The sequence below is a fragment of the Pelobates fuscus genome, chromosome 1 (assembly GCF_036172605.1).
Source record: "Pelobates fuscus isolate aPelFus1 chromosome 1, aPelFus1.pri, whole genome shotgun sequence".
Lineage (NCBI taxonomy): Eukaryota > Metazoa > Chordata > Amphibia > Anura > Pelobatidae > Pelobates > Pelobates fuscus.
The window spans coordinates 122,652,647-122,675,301 of NC_086317.1; the positions used below are offsets into that span (position 1 = coordinate 122,652,647).

The 22,655-nt window shown below is 38.5% G+C and overlaps 1 protein-coding gene across 3 annotated transcripts in view; it reads right to left on the reverse strand.

The window, feature by feature from the left end:
* Nucleotides 1-22,655, reverse strand: part of PHKA2 (phosphorylase kinase regulatory subunit alpha 2) — a 78,236-nt gene that overhangs the window by 33,510 nt on the left and 22,071 nt on the right. For all 3 annotated transcript variants that reach the window (XM_063450189.1, XM_063450188.1, XM_063450187.1), the window contains exons 4-17: nt 18,762-18,809; nt 17,158-17,326; nt 14,118-14,200; nt 11,806-11,886; nt 10,723-10,821; nt 9,575-9,721; nt 8,999-9,052; nt 8,585-8,707; nt 7,364-7,459; nt 6,009-6,116; nt 3,794-3,872; nt 1,700-1,834; nt 1,315-1,424; nt 620-764 (exon numbers count right to left, since the gene is read on the reverse strand). In XM_063450189.1, the coding sequence (XP_063306259.1) occupies nt 620-764; nt 1,315-1,424; nt 1,700-1,834; nt 3,794-3,872; nt 6,009-6,116; nt 7,364-7,459; nt 8,585-8,707; nt 8,999-9,052; nt 9,575-9,721; nt 10,723-10,821; nt 11,806-11,886; nt 14,118-14,200; nt 17,158-17,326; nt 18,762-18,809 (1,477 nt within the window). The remainder of the gene's footprint in view (nt 1-619; nt 765-1,314; nt 1,425-1,699; nt 1,835-3,793; nt 3,873-6,008; nt 6,117-7,363; nt 7,460-8,584; nt 8,708-8,998; nt 9,053-9,574; nt 9,722-10,722; nt 10,822-11,805; nt 11,887-14,117; nt 14,201-17,157; nt 17,327-18,761; nt 18,810-22,655) is intronic.

The window sequence follows — 22,655 nt, forward strand, 5'->3', positions numbered from 1 at the left end:
ATATTTAGTTGTTGTTGAATATATTTCATTAAATCTTTTAGGCCTAGATACATAGATATAAATCTAACAGTTCCTAAAAAAACAAATGACTCTGTGCCATTTACTTAGAACAAGTCAGGGTGTGAACTTTTGAAAGTAACTCACCACTTGCAGACTTGCCTACTCCTGGCAAAGACCTTATTTAGTGAAAGAAACATGTCAGGATTGTCTACTTGCAGCCAGAAAAGCAGCACAACACTAATTATTTTGAAGCTCATCACATTATCAATAAAAAAAAAAAAAAAACACACATGGGTCAATGAGACCACAGTATTAAACAGACACAGCCAAGTGTGGTTCTCAATCCAACAGAGCTCACTGAATCGTTTCCTAGCCTGTGTGTGTATAGTATACCAGGTCTCTCCACCCACTGTGTGCTGGTATAGTGAGAATAATATAGGGCTGGGAATTGGAATTGCCAGTAATTAATTTACTAATGCTGCATAATCCCACACATTAAGCACAGCACAGCAGGGTCTGAGGCACGGAGGATCCACACAAGATTAGCTTGGGTCGGCTGTGCCCTCGTCAGCAGATATTACATACATTTTACACTATAATAGAATTGAGCAGCATTTACTAAGCATAGCGTGAGTGATGGGGAATGTCAGTGTTGGTCTTCCGGTCATCCTCCAGCATGATGTTAGGTAAGCCAGTTCTGTCCTGAGCATTTCTACAATCATTCTGCTGTCCAGAGCAAGGTAGAAGTGGTGTTGGTCTGTGAACTAAAAGAGCAAAATATTAAACTATAACATGTATTCAGAATTTTATGCTATTACTGTTTAATACTTGGCATCACGCTGTCAGTGAGATTTCAAAACGTGTGAACTATTAGAATCTTACTGATGCGCCCTAGTAGAGTAAGATGAAGACATGCATCTAGCCATTGGTCTATTTAGAACCAAAGCACATTCCAAAAACACTATGTATAAAGTAGTATACCATTCTAGACACCTAAGCAAATCTACACAAATATGGTCTTAAAATGTAAAATGTGACAGTGCTAATTCTGTTAGTGGGTTTTAATGTTGTGGCTGATCAGTATGTATTTAATATAAATTGGGGATCAGCACACTACATATAAACATATCTCATTAAGGATTTAGTCATTCACTGTGGACAAAACATGCTTACTCCACTTTTGGTAATCCTGGAAAAAAAATGCATTTCTTTAGTAGAAGATAAGTCTTCCTAAACCCATAGTCTACACCATATCTATTGATCGAGTTATTTAGCTGCATGACATCTAATCATGGCTGCATCTAATTTACCTACCTGGGGTGTAAAAGTAAAGATCTGATTTCTGATCGTATACAGTTTTGACGTTCCAAGTACTCCGATATGGCGGTATGGACGTCCACTTAGATTCATGGCTTTGTTATATCCTGTAAAGAAAACAAATTACACTTGTAGAATTTGTCTTAAACGGGTCTCAGTACAAATGAGCTGTGTCAAAGTAATATCGACTTGTAAGAAATCGGAAATGCATATGAAGATTATATAAGATTTTTTTTACATGTACTTATTGACTAATTTGATTTGCAGCATCTTTGATTTTGTACTTATTGTATTTATTGTTGACTTTGGCTGAAATCCAGTGACATGCATTTTATGAAAGATGTTTATCTTTAGTTAATCGGGAAGATATAACCGTACTCACCAAGTTTTGCGTACAAATGGCTCAGTATTTTAGAAGGCACCACACGTATTGGGAGGATATCGGAGAAGCACTGAACTTCAATACCATTTGATTTCAACATTTTCTGAATTTCTTTAGATTCTGCTATGACACAAACTAAAAAAAAAAACAAGTGTTACTGAATACTAACATAACATAAAAGCTGTGGAAGTCCCATTGACCTAATTCTTTAGCTATGTAAGCTTTTTGCATGTCATACAGTGTCACTTGCAAAACAGTAAAGCAGAATAAAACCAAAATAATTTTAAGACTACATTACTGCATTATGGGTATGACTCGGTAAGCACACACTAGACCAGTTAGGAGCTAAAATATTCTAGCAAGGAAAAATAAATCTGTGTTTTATGTTTAATTGAGCAATTTCTTAGGCTCCAATTGTTTTTGCTGTTGGACAAAGATCAGAAAAATATTTTCCGAGTCAAGAGAGGAAGTGGTGTGGCATCCAAAATATCTCTCCCTCTAACCCTGTATAACCTTTCCCTGCTGGAACGATGAGAAAACCATTAGAATGAACAATCAAGGAAAACAGAATAATCATATGTATATTTGGACCACCCATAAATATACTGCACTCAACTGCATGATATGTTTTTTTTTCCAATTGTATATTTACTTTTCTGCTATATTTAACAAATATGTGTTTGTAAGATTTAAAAATTAAACTAAACCCATATGCCGTATTTAGCTATATGTTGTAACTGAGCCTCCATTTTCTTTTCCTGTCATTAATTGTTATACAGAGAAGGGAGACAGCACAGGGAAGGGAGGAGAAACAGAAATAATATTTCTCTTCTAATGTGATGAATGCCCTGGCTTTATCTGGACCAATATGGTTTGTGATGTCGATAGCTAAATGTTAAAGGAATATTTATGAGAAAATTAATACATGGGAAAAACTATCATGATATGAGAGAGATGAGGCCTAGACATGCTGCAATGTAAATTGTGTTTATTAGTTAGAATTTAAATAATAATAATAACAAAGTATTTAACCAGGAAAGGTACATTCAGATTACTCTGGTTTCCAAGCACGTCATTAGCCCAACATCCAGGTGTTGTTACTATCACAATTTAATGGTACTCATTTTATCTACCTCGGAAGGATGAAGGGCTGAGTCAACCCTGCCAGGATTTGAACCTGCAACCCAAGAGTGAGAACAGATTCTGCTGATGCATTAGCACACTGAGCTACTTCACCAATAGTTATGTTGAATTAAAAATTATATGTACGAGGATGTTTTAAATGTATGAATGAACATCTTTTGTATTTATCTTTTATTCCTCAATAAAGTGTTTTAAAAATAAATGGAACATCACATGAAAAGTTATTAAAGGGACACTATAGTCACCAGAACAACTACAGCTTATTGATTTTGTTCTGGTGAGTAGAATCATTATCTGCAGGCTTTTTTGCTGTAAACACTGTCTTTTCAGAGAAAATGCAGTGTTTACATTATAGCCTAGTGATAACTTCACTGGCCACTCCTCAGATAGCTGTTAGAGATCCGATCTGGGTCATGGCTTCCTAAAATGCATCCAAACATTCAGTATCTCCTCCCTCTGCATGCAGACACTGAACTTTCCTCATAGAGATGCATTGATTCAACTCATCTTTATGAGGAGATGCTGATTGGCCAGGGCTGTGTTTGAATTGTGCTGGCTCTGCCCCTGATCTGCCTCTTTGTCAGTCTCAGCCAATCCTATGGGGAAGCATTGTGATTGGATCAGGCCACCACTTTTGATGATGTCAGCAGACAGCTTGTTTTTCTGAGGCAAACAGCATGCAATGCTAGAGCTTCAGGCTTGAATACAGTAAGATTTTGCTATATTTATGGAGGCATGAGGGGCCCAGGGGGGCTAGATGGTGGTTTTAACACTATAGGGTCATGAATACATGTTTGTGTTCCTGACCCTATAGTGATCCTTTAATAATTATAATGCTTTACTCAATTGGGTAATATTCAAAGAAGTAACAGTTCCCCTTTAGCATTTTGAAGTCTCAGCGAAAAACAGTTTCCATTGTTACACAAACACAAATATGTTTTCTGGACTAACCTTGGACGACTACATCAGGTTTAAAAGCTGTTGAGAATCTTCTGTTCAGAGGGTCAATTTCTCCTGGGGCAAGGAATCCCTATAAAGGGTGTGTTAGATAAAATTAATTTTCTGTGATATTACTAATGAAAAACTATAAAAAGAAGTCGATTTCAATACACCAGGATTTACAATAAATGTGCTTTATATTCTAATCTAGAACATGTGACTGAAAAATTGGCGGTATATTAAATTTCTTGGGAGCAGTAAGGGTTGGATGAGGGTTGAATGAGGATCGGTTTGTGAGCCATTAGAACACACTATATTATTAGAGCTGTGACTTTTACCCCTACAGTACTCATCTGGAAACATGAATATCAATCATGAATATCTAATCCTCCTGTTATCTTTCCTGGAAATAACATTTGTTGGTGTGAATTTGTCTTGTTCTCTCTGGCTATAACCAAGCTTTACCTTCCTGCCATGTCTCATCTCTTTTTTTGCATTGTAGTTGTGTTTCTTAATTCATCCTTTGATTCCCATCCCCAGCCTCCTTTCCCTCATGTTTCTCTCCTTCTGGTCTGTGCTCCATTATTCCCTACTTATGTCTCAGCAATCTATTTGAGTATCTTCCCATCATCTATTGTGTTCCCCAACCCAAGTGTGATTCCATAACCATGGTATATCCATCACCCCTCCCTCCCCCCCCCCCCCCCCGTCCACCTTTGTCTGCCTACTTCCTGATGTATCTCCCTGCCTTTACTCTTCTTGTCCCCTCAGTAAATGCCTAACAATGCAGAAACTATCATGAGACAAATGTACTGATATTTTAGGAGAGTCTTCCTTAACATGTTTATTACTGCACAATGGACTCCAAGTTGATGTATTTGTGAAACTTAATACCCAAATAAAATGTTCACATTATGACTGCTCAATATATCTGTGAAAAGATGTAATGCAAATTAGGTGGTGGAAGACCTAGTTGTGCATAACATTGCAAAGATCTTCATTAAAGAGCTTAGAACATGGTAGAACACAGGATTTAATGATGGGAAGAATTCACGACAGGTGTATGAATATTGTATAAATAGTGTGTAACTGTTGTCTGTGGTTTTAAAGGACATCAGTAATTACATTTTCACTTCTTGTTATTTAAAGTTTCTTAAAGTTAATGAAGAAAAAATATCGAGTATATTTATTTTTTAAAGAAAATTTATACTTTGACAGAGCAGCCATGTTGGGTCAGACTCTACTGTTATCTGACCAACTGCTGCTCATCCTAACTTGCCTGCTGCTGCAGCTTCACACAGAACTCACAGAACAATAGCAGCAGCAAGCAAGTTAGGTTGAGCAGCAGTTACATCGGATAACTGTAGACTCTGACCCAACATGGCTGCTCAGCCAGATTAAAAAAAATATATCAATCTGCATAATAAAATATAGTTAAAGGAACACTATAGTGTCAGTAACACACACATATTTCTGATACAATAGTGTTAAACTAGCTATTTAGGTGTCCGGCACACATCCGTGGAGAAATAAGGAGTTTAAACGTATCTTTTATCCCACACGGCACCGGTCTCTCCACAGCTGGCACTGCCTCCATGGCTGAGATCATCAAAACATGATGGTCTCACCCATCCCAATATTTTTCCACAGGAAAGCATTGGGAGGCAATTGTGCATAAGTGGTAAAACACCAGGCTGCGCCAATCAGCATCTCAATGCATCTCTATGGGGAATGTTCAGCATCTCCATGCAGAGGATGGAGACGCTGAAGGCCAGTGCTGCACACTTACAGTACTGACCCAAGAAGGACCTCTAGTAGCCATTTGAGTGTCTGCCCCTAGAGATGTTCCTAGGCAGTGTTTATATTAATAAGCCTGCAAGGACAGGCTATAGACACCAGAACCACTACATTAAGCTGTAGTGGTTCTGGTGACTATAGTGTCCTTTTAAGTTTCATTAAAGGTAAAACTGAAAACTCTGAAATAATTTTTGCTGACAGTTGTTTTTTTAAAGCTCCTACCAAGTCACTTGGGAAAAATAATGCGCAGTTGATACCTGAGGGTTTAACTGTAGTTTACACACATGTAGGCAATTTCACAATAATGTACACGTGGGCTTATAAATATTAAAGCTTACTGCCTGTCCTTCAAATTCAGGCATTTCCATACACATGTTTGTTCCTCAATGAATAATTACATAGCTCACTTGTAATAGTTCACAGATATTACCTCAGCTAAAAGTGATCCCAGGATGTAGAGAGACTGTCCCCACATATGTGGTGTCTTTCCCAAAGGAACACGGTCAACAGTATGGGGGCTGTGATATTCTTCATCAATCTGTAAGCAAAGCAAAGAATGGCAAATCATTAAAATTTTTATGTTTGGCAGCATTCTAAGCTAAACATAGATATTGTCATTTCTGTTAAGCATATTACTAAGCATACTGACCAGTGCAGAACAGCTAATTAAAACAACTAAACTATTAAAATACTTTGATTGGGAGTATATGGCCAGTAAAATAAACCTAATATTACAAAATTAAAAATAAGACTTATTTTATCAGGAAAATGAAGAGTGGTCTACTCAAAAGAAATAACAGTGTAACTAGTGAGTGCACCAAGCGTGGTGGCTGTTCTCCTGTCCTGCTTGTCATTACATCCCTGCTGAGATCCTACGGTGTCCCGTTCCTCACCACCCCACCCTCCCCGGGCTGGTGGGGGTCATCTCGGTCTCCACTATTCCGTGGAACAAGGATGCCAGTCTTTCTTTTAGCCTGGGGCAACAGGGCTGCCAGACCTCACCACAGCGCAGTCAACCTCATCAATGTATTCCCAACCTTCAGCATGCTTCCTCTGAGTGAGGGAATAGGTTGACTTGGGACTCTCAATTACATATAGCCCTTACTACCCAACTTCTATTTACTTTACTCTGGCTCAATTCAATAGTAGTTATATAATCATCTGTATACTCCAAATCTTTTGTTTTCTCCCCCTTTTTTTTTCCTTTCTTCTCTTACTATTATCCTCCATTCTTGTTTATCATGAGGCTGCTGAGATAAAGTTACAGTGACCTAAAAACAGTGGTTCCTTTTTGAGCAATATGTCTGATGCTATCCACATGACAATCTTTATGACTAGATAGAAAATCATATGCAAGCTACCTTATAGCCCAGCATGTTCAGCCTGAGTTAAAGCGACTAACTCTTTTCATTTAGTCTACACAATATTGTTTTAGGTCTTCGTATTAATATCTATATGCTTACTCTCATACGATATCGATGACTAACTAGCTTTCTTTGTTAACACGAACAGCACCTGATCTACATACAGACAAGTTAGTCTGGGCAGGTTTTGCTTGATACTAAGTTCACTAATTTCTTAAAAATGTGCATTTATCTCCTGCCAAGGCAATGTAGTCACATGTAAGTAACTTCGATGCTTGTCCATGCTGTCATCACAAGCCTATTTTTACTTAATTGCACAATAAAAATAAAGAATATAAAAAAAAAACAATGACACTGTATAATATACATTATACTAAAGCACAGAAATACCTTATTCATAAGTGTCTAACAGGTGTATTACCTTGTTAAATGGGACAGCATACAGTTCTGGAATAAGGTGAATGCCATTCTTTCCTCTAATAATTATTCCTTCCAAAGCCTCCCTGTATTCTTGCACCTTAGGCATAAAACACAAATATTTAATAAAATGGCATTTCCTTATATGGGCCTCGATTTTTAGTAAGCTTTACAAACGATTCAATACTGTTAGAAAGAAATTCCTAATGATTCATCTACAGAAGTCACCATTAAAATCGAATAACTGGGACTTGTTGTAGATATAACATTTGGAACGTCTTGCTAACAGTATTGAATAATTTACAAAGCTTATTAAATCAAAGCCTTGGTGTATTATCCTTAACTCATCTATTCACAATTTAATGGTAAAATGTGGCAACTTGCCCACATAGAGAATTTAGGTAAGAAGATATGTTGCGGACTACTACATAATGAAATATTAAAAGCACATTTATTGAAGAGAAGAATAAAAAATAAAGCCTATCATTGATTGACAAAAACCTGTTAATTTAATATAGGACAAAATATTACACACATAAACTGACAGGGTGATTAGTTTACATACCAGAAGTAGTAATAGAATCACAAGATAGAGACATCCTCTAACAGTGGGGCAGGCAACCTTCAGCACTCCAGATATTATGGGCTACATCTGAAGTGTACGAAGGTTGTCTACCCATGCGCTACAACTACAGCAATTCAATGTTTTATCAGAAATGTACCTTGGTTAAAATGTATGGGTGCTGTTATCTGGATAGGTCTGCTATTCTCTAGTGTTAAAGGAACACTCCATGCACAATAACCACTGGAGCCCACCATAGTAGTTATGGTCCCAGGAGTGTTTTAGCACACTCCCAAAGTAACTAGTCAACCCATTTGCAACTGGTTTGACAATTTACCTGATGTAACAATAAATGAGCTTCTTCAGAATATCTTTTGATACATTTATATATTTTTTTATATATGATATATTTTTTTTAACATTTTAATATTTTTTAAAAATCATTTGAAATGTTTATGCAAAAATAATGTGAATTACTATTGACAAGGGCTAAACTTTTACTTGCCAATGGCTACTAGCAAGTAGAAATTTTGAGTTCTGATTATGTACTATAGAATTCCCACTAAGCAGACAGTTGCAATGTTTATACCTCAATACTCTACAATGTTTAAGTAATGGTGTATTATTTTAAGTTCTTTTGATTGTGTTCAACTTTCTCATTACCTGAACATTGTCTCCATTGAAAACTCCATCAATCACTAAGTAGGTCCAGAACACTGGCCACTCACATTCTATATTCTCAAATAATTTGAGCTCTGTGGAGTCGTAGTGCAATCGGTTTGGATCCTAGAAAATAATTCAGTTGCATATTTTTAAAAACATGCATAAATGTGCAGTCCATGTAGTCTCTTCTCATTAAAAACCGTTATGCATGCATCTAAGCATGTATAAACTACACAAATCAATAAAACGCTGAATTAAAAAAACCAAAGCAAACAAAATGGAATAAATTGCATCTTTTATGTCAATATTGATGTATGGATATATCACAATGGCTAAGCACACCGTGATCTCTATTGTTTTTATATATTTGGTATGTCACAAATTATATTGGTAATTAATGATTGTTGTTTTTACCTCTCTTGGTGTTTTATAACCATCTCTGAGAAAACGGCAGCATCCATATTTCCCCTAAATTCAAAAGAAGACAAAAAAAAATACAAAATCAGCACAATCATATAACGAACCATGCTAAAATAAGTAATTGAGAATTCAGAAGCGTGGAGTTGCAAAATCGTGCCAAGGCTGGCATTCGGTGTTCTCATCATGATGCATCTCAGTTTCTAGAGTAAACATAGATTCTGCATTCTTTATAATGTTACTTACACAGTATCATACTCTAACTGTGGGTGGAAAGACGAGGAGGGTAAAGCAGAAGATCTCACATACGTAGATATAAATTAAAGAACACTAACAGATGCACATACCACTTTGCATAAACGTCATACCAGAAGAAATCTCTGCTATGCAGGCTAACTAGGCCTATTAAACCTTAACTGATCACTTGTAGTTATTGTACTATTCACACAATGTAAAGGCTAACCCTGATTTGGAAGTGATATGATTGATTATGCATCATTATAAGTAAAATTAAACTAATTGAAAGAATATATAAAATCTGTACCAATATGTGTCGATTAAATGGAATCTTACTTGAAGCTTTGTGATGATTTCATTCTTGGTAACATTGACCAGGGCCATATCTTCTACGGCAAATGCTGGATATGAAATGATGGAGAGGAGACCAGCATCAATCTCCTTTGAAGTGGAAGCTCGTGGCAGCATGGAGTAAAGGATAGACTATAAAACAACAAGCACAAAGTCCATCTACTTTAACTTTAAAACACATAGTTTATATTTAACATTTCATGTTTAGATTCTTAACCCATGCAAATAAAGAAGTAAATTCTGCAAAAGACTTATCATCCCTCCCATCAGAAAATCTTATTAACATAGGAGTAGGGAGAAAGTACACAGCAATGTATTAAAATGAAGAACCTCACATAAAAAAAGATTTTGCTTTAGTGGCTATAGTGCCAGGAGTGTATTTAAGTCCCCCATTGTAAGGAGTGAGTCAAACGGTTTATAAAAAGTTTGACTTCTGACCTGGGATCCATCAGGTTCTGCTCCCTGTCTCAACAACCAAAAATGTTCCCAAGCATTATTTACAGGGCTAGGGATTCCAGGTTAGGAACAGATTCTAGGTTAGGAACTTCCAGCTCTCCGGTGTTGGGAGTGGAGGCAGAGAACAGTGCCCAGCAGACCCTAGTAAGAAGTCAAATAGTTCAAAAGAGTTTGACACTTTACAACAGGGGAGCTCAAAGGCATTTCCAGGACCATAACCCCTACAGTCGGCTGAAGTGTTTATGGTGCTTGGAATGTTCCTTTAAGTAATTATTTATAAAAATTAATATAAACCAAAAAAAGCTTGTCTCAATTTCATATATATTTTCTCTACCCATTACACGGGCTGTGGAATTGGTTGGTGCTTTACAAATAATATTAATAATGATAAGCTATAATATTGTGCATGGTGACATCTATTATTTGCTAGTAAACACTTTCCAGATTTACTGATGTATCTTGTATGGTAAGGACATTTAGTGATTGCAAAACAATTTCATTATTTTATTCATTGATTGCATTGTGGTCTGTTACTCTTTGGCTTTTTACTCGTCAGATATGATGATGTTGCTGTACACCTATTGATCAATTGCTTAATTTCATTAAAAATATAAAGACATATATTACTCATACTTCAGTCACTAAGGAAATATATCACTAAATCAAATTCAACTTACTTGACAATGCTCCACATCATCAGGGAGGACATGAATTACGGATTTTGGTCCGCCATGGGCTCCGAACAGGTCAAGTTCATCTATAGCTTCCAGTGCAGCCTTAAAATACACATGAAAATAAGGAAATGTTTTGAACTAGTCACAAATAAAAATTAATACATTTTTTTTTTTAAAACTAAGACAATATAATAGAATGCCAAAGAAGTTTATTTTTAACTCCTTCCCAGATGGCGAATGTATGTACCCATATGCCTTGAATACTCATTTTTCAATATTTTAATAACTTGTAGTTAGTAGTTTTACTGTTTGTAAGCCAATGGTCAATAAAGATAGTGCCACTTGACATCATATAATTTGCTATTTATTAGTAGTTCCTTTCCAGAAAAAAAAATAATAATTGTGTTGGCCATTTGCTTGCAGAGAACTTGGCAGTGAATGTGTTAAAACAATGAATTGTGGAGAAGAAACCTTTTCGACCAAAACAGTTTAGCTGAATTAATTGTACAGCAGCTATTGTTTTTTTATTTGTAACATTGCATACATTACAAAGATGTTTATACGTTACTATTGGGGAGCATACACCCCGTTCTGTGATCATGTTTAATGGCTATCTTTATAACAAGGCCACGGATCCCAGACCTTGTGAAATAAAGAGGAAATATTGCATACTATAGATGGATTTCTTATTGAATTTAGCGCATGGGTTGTTAACTGCCATCAATCAATCAAAATGAAAAGCTTAGTCCATAGGCCAGTGATAAGTATGTGTGGTTACTATGGTTTTCCACAACCATCAATATGATTTTTGTCATGGTGCATATTAACATGTTGTCCGATACTAATAATATGTGACAATAACACAAGCAAGCAAGAGCCACTGTTGCCATGCAGTGAATCTTGATATTTTAGGTTTTAAATATATAAACGGTTTATATACTAAACTGAGAATTGTATTAAATTGAAAGGATTGTGAAATTTAGGCCAAACTCACAGCTTGGATATTTTAGAGTGAATTTGGAATTCAACACAATTCACCGTTTAGTGAATGAAGCCCAGTGTTAATATTATAAAATGTACTCTTACTTTGGCCATTCCCACAGAGCTGGCATTGAGTTCTGGAATTCCTTGGTTTGTTTTGTCTCCTCTTTCCCACATTCCATAATCCTGAGAAACATAATATGAAAGAAATCACTGAGACATGTATTGTAGTGTACATTTAAAGGTCCTGCCTTACTGTATTGTACATTTGTACATCATCCTCAATAGGTGAATTGTCTGTAATGCTTTAAGCTACAACATTGTAATTTTTACTGTAAGCTTTGTTGTATTAATCATTTACATGTGTTTGCATTGCTTTTGTGGCTACATCTTGTGTCGGAATATAAATCATTGATCCACTATCTTAATAATAGGATTATATCACTAGATATTGATTTGAGGTAATTTCATAAAAAAGCTTAAAAGGACACTATAGTCTCCAGAACAAATACAGCTTAATGCGGTTGTTCTGTGAGTATAGTCAGTTCCTGCAGGCTTTTTAATGTAAACACAGCCTTTTCAGAGACATTACAGGCTAGGGACAACTCTTGTGTCCACTCCTCAAAAAGACCACTAGAGGTGCTCAAGTGCATCTCTTTGAGGAGATGCTTATTGGCCAGGGCAGCATTTGGTGGCGCCCCCTCCCTACCTTCTTGGCTGAGATCATCAGAATTGACAATCTCAGCCGATCCAATGCTTTCCTATGGCAATTCTATTGATGTGAGTCAAAGAGGTGGACTAAAAAGGGGAGGAGTAAATCACCTTTCTCACCAGAGGTAAGGGTGGCCGACAACGTAAAGGGTGGTTTTAGAACTATACTGTCAGGATTACACATTTGTGTTCCTGACACTATAGTGCCCCTTTAACCCCTTAAGGACACATGACATGTGTGACATGTCATGATTCCCTTTTATTCCAGAAGTTTGGTCCTTAAGGGGTTAAATTGCTTTTTGGATAATCCCATCAACATTTATACTATAAGAATTGTTCCACCTTGTAAAGTATTAACAGACTGATCCAGTAAGTTTGTCAGGGTATTTGCTATGATCATGTAACGCAGGGCTGTCCAACAGGTAGATTCCCAGATGTTTTAGAACTACAACTCACATGATGCTTTGTCATTCTAAAGGCATGCAAAGCATCATGGGAGTTGTAGTTCAACAACATCTGGGGATCTACCTGTTGGGTAGCCCTGGTGTAACGGATGCCAGTTTGTTACAGCAATATCAATATGGGGACTTCCTGTCACCCTGCAAATGATGCTACAATACAATGTTTTCCATTACATTTTTTGACTGGAAACAAATTCTGAATTTCTCAGCATAAAATCGCTTGTGGAAGGGAGATCATATGGTTATAGTTATATTTAAAAGTACAAATGGTACAATGCAATATAAACACTACTATAAATAGTAATTGTAGTGAAATATATACACAAATACTTAGCTCAAATGTTATAATGCAGCCTCCCAAGATCGTTACCCAAAGAAGACGACCTTTTCATATATAGATAACCACAAGCAATACAAAACTTTTTATTATATTTTATTGATGGTGATTATTCACCTTTTATCAATAAAAGCATATTTTTTCTACCGTTACCCGTTTGAAGTCCAAACGGACCACCAGCCCCCCATATCTATCGGGGGAGGCACCCTATGAGCGATATATTCTACACAATCCTGTGAGTGCATTCATATATAGCGCATAAGATGTGCTAATTGTACTTCACTATTTTGTATATTTTTCTATGTTCCTTTTAGAATCATTCTCAGCCGTATCCCGAAGTTTTGTATTGTTTGTGGTTATCTATATTTAAAAGTACCACTACCCACAAAAAAGCTTTCTGGAAGCTGTTTTTAGATATACCTCCAATAACAAAATGCATAATTAAAATGTATGTATGTTTTCATTCGGGGTATAGCTACTAACTAGTCGTTTTAAAATATTTTCATTTGTCTTTGGCTGGTGGAGCCTTTAAGATGAAACATTTTGAATGTCACGCTATTTCTTGAATTTCAGTAAAAGGTATATACAAGTAATTTACCTCTTTAATCTCTGTATCATTATGACATGATGGTATGCATGTTACATTTAGGAGATGTACATTTGCAACATTGCTAGTTACAGAATTTCAATACATAATGAAAATGGAGAGATTGGTCAAAGTACAGAAGTGACAAGTCTCTTTTCAGCTATGTAACGATGTAATGTGTACATATCTTTTAGTGTAAAAAATCTGAGTCGATACATGAAGTTTTTGAAATTTTCAAGGACATTTTGTACATTTCTTCTGTTTCAACTGCTGACCTTTGTATGCTTTAAGTAAATATGTACATTTGGGGTGATATACTTACAGCAACTTTATAAGCAGCTTCAATATAAAATACAAGGTTCTGTATGAAGGACACTTCATCCAGAGTAAACACAATACGGAGTCCTGAAGAATGTAAAATAAAATCCATGGTTATTATCCTAGGTAGCACAGAACTTGATACATTTCTTCTACAAATTTTACCGTGTGTTTCTTTACGACGACAGACACAATGAGCTTTATGGTCTAAACTCGCAGATGTGAGGAACTTGCAAGTTTACGCAATAATAGCCAATGGATTAATTTTATTGGAGTAAACTCTGCAATTCAACAATTTTTGGTTTAGTAAACAGACGTTCAAGTGACATGCTCCCACGTGCAAAACACAACAAACAAAAAACAAACTCATTTGCAAAATAATTATCAACCGTGTAGAATTAGCTTATACCATTACATAAGGCTGAAGAATAAGCCTGAATCAACCCTTTAATGTTTTTAATGCGAGGACATTTTACATTGTTACTTTTGTATGGTCATAAAATACTAGCGACCAGGCAGTTATTGCTGCCTAGTAGTTACTAATAACATGCCTAGAATGTAAGATTGTTTGAGCAGGGCCCTCAACACCCTTTGTTCCTGTACATTCAAATTGTCTTGTTGCAAATACTTGTCTGTTAATCCACCTATAGTACAGTGCTATAAAACTTGTTGGCACTTTATAAATAATAAAAACAACATACAGGAAAGAACGGGGCACATGTCCCTACCCGCTTCCCCGTCTTTTTATCCATGGGCATTGGGAGGAGGATTCAATGTAAAAAATGTGGGGGGGGGACAGATCACTGTCCATTCCTGTACTCCCACCCATAGTTAGCGAGTGGGGGCTATTATATTAAAAGGGCACGGGGGAATCCTAGTGCCTGCCCCCCACACCCACAGTCAGCAGGTAGTGTTCTAATTAAAATAAAGGGGAGAGATATTATCAAATCCCAGCCCCCTGTCTCTGATTTTAATAATTCTTAACCTGACCCACCCATGGCAGATGGGGATTATTAAATGTGTACCTAATGTAATGCCCAGCTCACACCCGTGTGTGGTGGATGGGGGACACTAATATTAATAAACTGGGGCTGACCTAATGTCCCCCTCTTCCCAGTCCGTGAAATAAACCACTGGTTGCTATCTGTTTAGTGGACATGCCCCTATTCCCAGCACGGCGAGTGGGCTCATGGGGTTGGTTTAATGCTTCCCTTGTATTAATGTTTTATTCAATTTCTTGTTTAATGACAAACAGGGTTAGTCAGCATATTTGTTGCATGTTTTTGTTTTTTTAGAACAGTTGACCCATTTATCATGTTCAGCTGCAAGAATTTTGAGTGGAGTTAAATCCAGTCATAATTCAATAAAAATATCAGCTGAAATCAGTCAATTTTCGACTGGGTCTTGCGGACAGAGTGGAATCTAGATCTTAGTTGGAGATTATCCTGTGGCTCGTCACATAATATCTGTGGGATTGAACATTCTACCGATTAATTTTATAGCATTTTAGGGTCAGTTCAGTTTACAGATAAAGTAGGATCCGTCGTTGTTTCCCTGCATAAACTGTGCATGGGAGTCTCTACACTCCAAGCAATAAAAGCCATAATTCTCTGTGCTGTCATGTTAAATGTAACTAGCTCTGAAGGATTCATGACATAGGGAAAGTTTTCTGCAGAGAAATACTTGACAATAAACTACACAATTGCCCACAGAACTGATGGACGAGCTGCACCAAGTTAACAATATCAAAATCGTGTTAAAGTAAAGAAAAGAAGCAAATAATGCAATTTCTGTCTCTATGAAAATATTTACCTATATGCAAGACCAGCAAATCACAAGTTATTTTGTAGATTAAATTAGTATCTATTATCTATTGTAATCATTTAATCTGTTATTTTACATTGCATTACTAGATTAATACAGCTACAATCTCTACGAAAACACTATTTGAGAGACTAATTCATATTTTAAAAAATGTTTGTCAATAAAATTAATATTTTAAAGATAGTGTTCACAATTACAGATATGCCCCAATGCATGCAAAACAATAAAATCAAATCTGGGGGCAGGATATACTTGCAAGCTAAGGAACAAAAATAAGAACTTGCCCTGTCTTCTTGAATTTTATCCAAGCTGGTAAGGTAAATCTGGCTAATTAGAGGGATCCTTGTAATATTTAACCCCTTAAGGACACATGACATGTGTGACACGTCATAATCCCCTTTTATTCCAGAAGTTTGGTCCTTAAGGGGTTAAAGTTAATGGTGCTTGGTTTGTGTATATTTTTCATTTTGCCTCTCCGATCCCCCCACCTTCACAGATTCATTCATGAGCTATTACTGTTATGAAGACTACATCAATGCTGGAGAACAAGCTTGTGTTGTCATTTTTGTGAGGTTGATTTACCCTGAATAATATTTGAATACTCGCAAGAATAATCCGATTTGTAAAAAACAAGCACAATTTCTACACACGGTTTAAGGTTATCTATTGGTTTAGGCTAGAGGTTTATTTTAATGGTTACTAGCTTTGAGGTCAAGGATAGGTATAAGCAATGAGGACTGTTGGAATTAATTATGAAATTAGGATGCATCAGGTAAGGGTTGGACATTAGGAAAAGAGGTTAGGGTTAACAGTCAGGGTTAATTATGCCAAAAAAAAAAAAATGTTCAAATGTCTGTGCTAAATCATCTGTCGTAAAACATATCAGAACCATTCAGACTACATTGAAAGGATGGATATTAAAATAAATACATTCAATAAGCAAAGAGGAAAAATGCTAAGTCACTCCAATAGTTTTTTTTATACTAATGCTTGACAATGGAGCCATGTGCATTGTGTATCATTTTCATAAATATTGAACTGGTAAACATATTAAACTTAAATGTGTTGACTAAGAATGTGCAACAAGTAATTAGAATCACCACTTGGTGGCTAAGTTCACAGGTGAGTAAGTTTAAAACTGCAATCAATAAATGCTGATCCAACACAATATTGTACCTGGCGTGGGGCCTACAAGCTGAAACCTAATATTTGGCTTTTACCTGCAGCCGTCATCTGAGCCAGGCACAGCAGGAAGAGGGAGGTAGCATCCACCTGTAGATGACCCCATTGGTCGTCCCCGACTATAGTACTGCACGTTGCTGTGTTATACTTGGCATGCAGACAATCTTTTGTACTTTGTGTGTGTTTGAACATTTCCACTTTATCCACCTAACGAACACAAAGAATGACACTATCAACAGCAAAGAAAACTGTACAATATATCTTATTTATAAAATATAACTTGAGGGATTTTTGGAAATTGTGTTGGGGTCAAGGCAAGTAATAGACCATTTATTTTAATTTGCAACAGGTGGGTGAAGTCTGCAGTAGATACTTTTTTTTTTTTCATGTAGAGCAACAATTTAATTCATGTTATATGTGTGCGCATTGTAGAGTTCATATTTTTATTTGCAGGTTCATAAAGTAGTAATTTATTTTTTATCAATATTCTCTATTTACTCTCCTTTCACTAAGGATTCTGCCACTTGTTTTGCATTTTGAAGGGTACCTACAGACAGAGCAGGATTAATCAGAAGGTGACAGTAGGTGCCCACCCACTGGGCACTGGAGTTAAACAGGGGCTCTAGAACCATGAAGAAGCCCCCAAACTATTAAACTCTCTAGGGCCCCATGGGATCTTAATCCTTCTCTACCTACAGAGTGTCACAAAACAAAAGTTAAACTGAACTGAGCCATACATGAAATATGGCACATTAGTGATGAATGTATTCCTTAGGTATAAGTGTATTGGCATTCCCGTAATATCTTTCATCTAAAATAATGTTATTTTGTGAACATTGTTACATTATTTTTTTAAAGGATCACTATAGTGTCAGGAAAACAAAGCGGTTTTCCTGACACTATAGTGCCCTGAGGGTACCCCAACCCTCAGGGTCCCCCTCCCGTGGCGCTGAAGGGGTTAAAATCCCTTCAGCCACTTACCTTAATCCAGCGCCGGGCTCGCTCGGCGCTGGTGACCTCTCCTCCCCTGTCGACGTCAGCTCCCCCGTCCGACGTCACTGGAGCCGAATACGCATGCATGGCAAGTGACGCGCGCGCATTCAAAGTGTCCATACGAAAGCATTTCTTAATGCTTTCCTTTGGACGCTCTGTGCGATGGAGACAAAATTCGCCTCCAGCGTCACAGATGCGCCTCTAGCGGCTGTCCGGAAGACAGCCACTAGAGGCTGGATTAACCCCAAATGTAAACATAGCAGTTTCTCTGAAACTGCTATGTTTGCATCTGCAGGGTTAAAACCTGAGGGACCTGGCACCCAGACCACTTCATTGAGCTGAAGTGGTTTGGGTGACTATAGTGTCCCTTTAATATTAGAATTGGACTGTAGTGTTATAATAGTTTCTCTATATATTGCTGGATAACACTCTTTCTTTTTGTATAAGGATCTAAAAGCAATGTATGAAATAAAATAAAACTTTTTTTTTTTTTAATTGGTGATGGTGCTCCCTATAACTGATTTTTTTTTTTCCTACAGAAAGCACTATGGCAGTTTATATTTTAAAAAAATTTAATTATTTCTACATTTATATTTTAAAGAATTACTATTTATTTGTGAAACTGGATATATACAGGATAAACTGTTACCTGTCTCAGCATGCAGTGCAAAATCCCTCGCATCAGCTTCACCACACTCTGGGGAAAAAAATACAACAAACATTACCATGTGATGCAAGTAAGATATTACTACACAAACATACAGCGAGCTCTGAATATTGCACAGCACTTGGTTTATTTTGGAATCACCCAAGACTCTTTGAGGAACACAGCGTTCTTCCTTTAGTGCCCCCCATGCACTGTGCTATTCTATATTTATTTTTGAGTTAATAAAAATACCTTATATTTAGCAAAACACAATCGAGTCCACATTATTGTTCCCATAGAGGGATCCATACTAGCTGTTAGTCACTTCATATCTACTGTATGTAAGCATGTATGCAACTATAATCTAAAAATAGCAATGCAGAACTTTGCATAATGTAACATAAAACAATAAAATATTGGTGTAGCTGAAAAAAACCCTGAAAGTCATTAGAAGTCAGATTTCATGTTCCCTGCTCTTTTTGAGTTTACACACAACTTTAATGCATTATTCATATACAAGCAATTTTATGCAGCCTATTGCAGCATTACCCAAATTAAATTTAAAAGTGAATTAATAGTTTACCAAATGCAAAGCAAATAGAACTTTAGCAAATAAGGTTCAATGTATGATACAACAAGTGCAGAATACAAAATAAAATTAAGCATTCTTAAAGTGTGTTTTACTAATGGAACATGCTTGAAACGTCTGGGAATGAGTAACTTAAAACACACTATTAGGCACCCAGAACCTGTCCCTTTAACACTGCAATATAAAACATTACAGGTTTAGAGAAACTGCAATGTTTACATTGCAGGGTTAAGACTGCCTCTAGTGGCTGTCTTGAAGATGCTTTTTCAATTCACACAGAGTTTAAAGGGATTCTCTAGTGCCAGGAAAACTAACCCGTTATCCTAGCACTGCAAAATCCCAGTCACTCATCTGAATCCAGCCCTGATTTCCCTCAGTGCTGGGTCAGGCTCCACCCACGCTCCCACGCAGACATCAGCGGGGAAGACTTAATGCGCATGCGCGGCAATGGCCGTTCGCCCGCATTAGACCTCCCATTGGAAAGCATTATTCAATGCTTTCCTATGGGGATTCCGGCGACGCTGGAGGTCCTCATGCAGAGCGTGAGGACGTCCAGCATCGTTGAGACATAAGTCCCTCTACTGACTGTCGGACTTAACCCTGCAAGGTAATTATTGCCTAGGAACCGTTAGGATATTGGCAATACCGCACTGATGATACCTTACAAGGTTGAAACGATCGTCTGGGTTGCCGTATCTCTCGTACAGAGGGCACTTGCTGGCATTTCAGATTTGGACTGCCCGTAAGGGTGGGACCAGTCTGATATGCTTCAGATATGTTCTCTCTGTAATGGCACTAGATGAGCTAAAACCAGCTTGAGATCTGAGAGGAGACCCCAAAGGGCAGGCTAATTGAGCTGTTGTCTCTTGCTACTTGTTTTTCTCTCCTTAAGCTTAAAGGGCAATCCAGACGTGGACCCCTTGCTCACGGTGCCTAGAGGGATATTGGCAATACCTCACTGATGATACCTTACAAGGTTGAAACGATCGTCTGGGGTTGCCGTATCTCTCGTGCAGAGGGAACTAACGGCTAATTGAGCTGTTGTCCGTTCTCACCTCTCTTACTACTACTTGTTTTTCTTTTCTATAAAGAAAGCCTAATGCGGGCGGAGCCTGACTACCAAACGGACAAGACGTACAAGGAGTGGGCTCCCGAGTCTGGACCCAAGATTCCGGGCACAACGCCTGACCACCCGAGCACACAGATTGCTGACAGCACTAATCGAGTGCAAAAGACCGACCTGAACCCGGGGATACCAAACACTTGGTCCTCCGGTGCCGGGCGGACCACGTGCGGCAAGCGGCCTGTGCGGGTGGGAGCCGAGGAGGGACGGCCGCTCTCCCGGTTCTCTGGCAGACGAGGGGGCACACACATCCTACCCCCCCGCCCCCCCCGCCGGTGGGGGTTATCCCGGTTCCCAAAGACCTGTACTGCCTCCGGTCTAAACGCCTCTGTGTACCCGGCGGAACTATCAAGCGGGTCGGGAGCCACCCAAGATGGCGGATGCACCAGTCACTGAGACGATGGGCCAGACAATAGCGCTATCGGACACAGCAGACCCCAGGTGCCTAGTTCCGGACACCCTGGGGGTCATATTTGACAATTTCTGGTTCAAGCTGCAGCAACGCATGAGACAGGCACAAGCTACACAGAAGCCAGACAGAGGTAAACAAAACCGCACTGAGCGACGACCTCAGCAGCCTCCCAAATGCCGACAGCCAAACTACAATAGCCTCATAACACTAAAGGGTCAACCGCTACCACAGAAAACCCGCAGAAGATAAAAGCGGGCTAATGGCAGACGTATCACCTATCTCTGCCGCACAGTCACGATCCCTACAACAGCCCTGCCTGGCGGAGTCACTCTGGGGTACCCACGGGGACCACCCAAGGGCCGAATGGCACACCTCACCGCTCACAAGGAGAAAATCGATACTGGGACAGTGTACCCTTCTTCCGAGCTGGGGGCCTACCTGGAGGTGATCCTCCCACGCCGCCCATATACCCGAGGGGATAGCTGTGCTCAGGCATACCCTCGGGCCCCCGACCCTGTTGATGGGGTCAATGGACATGCGGTACAGGCCCCTGCTAAGGCCTCGGGCCGAAGAGACACGACACCAGGATGACGAGCACCCAGGAAGTGCAGAGGGAGAAACGTGGAGCGGGGAGTTGAGTGCCAGGAAAGCCCGGGCAGACTCCTGTTCGCTGCAACACGAACACTCCAGAACACCGGTAAACTCCTTACCGCCATCACGAACTTTCCGCACGTGGGCATCGGCTGAACCAGGAGAGGCCGTCGGGTGCACACCACCGTGCTCCACTACTATGGCACCGAACCCCAGCAAGTTCCAATGGACTGTCTCTGGCAACAGGATCCCCTTAGTGGACTGTCCCAATACATACCGGCCTTCCCAAGTCCCGCACTCATTCTGCATGACCGTCTACGAGAACCAGGGACTTAACCCAGCTTACCGGCTCCGGGTTCGCAAAGCCTGACACGTTATTTTTATTAAGTCTGGTATCAATGTGTTTTCCCCCATGTATAGCAAGGTTCAGCTAGACATGAATGAGGATTAGCCCAGTGGTTTTCACCTCAATGCAGTAATTATAAATGCCATGCTACTGTTATACTTAGTACAAACGCGTCTGTCCCAGCTGCCGTGGCCTCAAAAGCTTACAAGCAGATGTCTTATTTAGCTTGACCATAACAGCTTTAGAATGTGCAGCAACAATGCCTTTAGACTGACAATGTTACCATTAAACATGTTTAATTTTCTAAGACTGCTTAGCTAGATCACTCAGCAATGTTACACATGTTAATGAGACAGAATTAGCTCTGTCGTGTCACTAAATGTATATAACAATCTACCTAGCAACAACTCCCTTGCATACCTATATCACGTATGATCTATTGAATGCTAGGAATCAGATACATGTCAGGTGCTCTCCCTTTTGTCACTCCTCTGACTCCTACTTTCTGACCTTTATGTTACTCATATAAGCGAGAATTTGATTTGTTATCAACCTTCATAATATAAAACTGTGCATAGCTAGCTAATGACATGGCAATGAATGCAAATGTATACCAGTCTTCCCTGAAGACGATGTTGTGGCGCAACAGGGCTACTTGTTCACTCTGATTTTGATTACTTTTGTTTCTTATCCAAGCTTGTACCACTCTGTTTACTTGAATGTTTCACAAAAAAAACAAAAACATGGCAATCTTTCTTTGAGGTGCATTGCACACCATCTTGATATTATTATCTCATGTGACCCCTCAATGCCTCCTCTTTCTCTTATGTACCCCA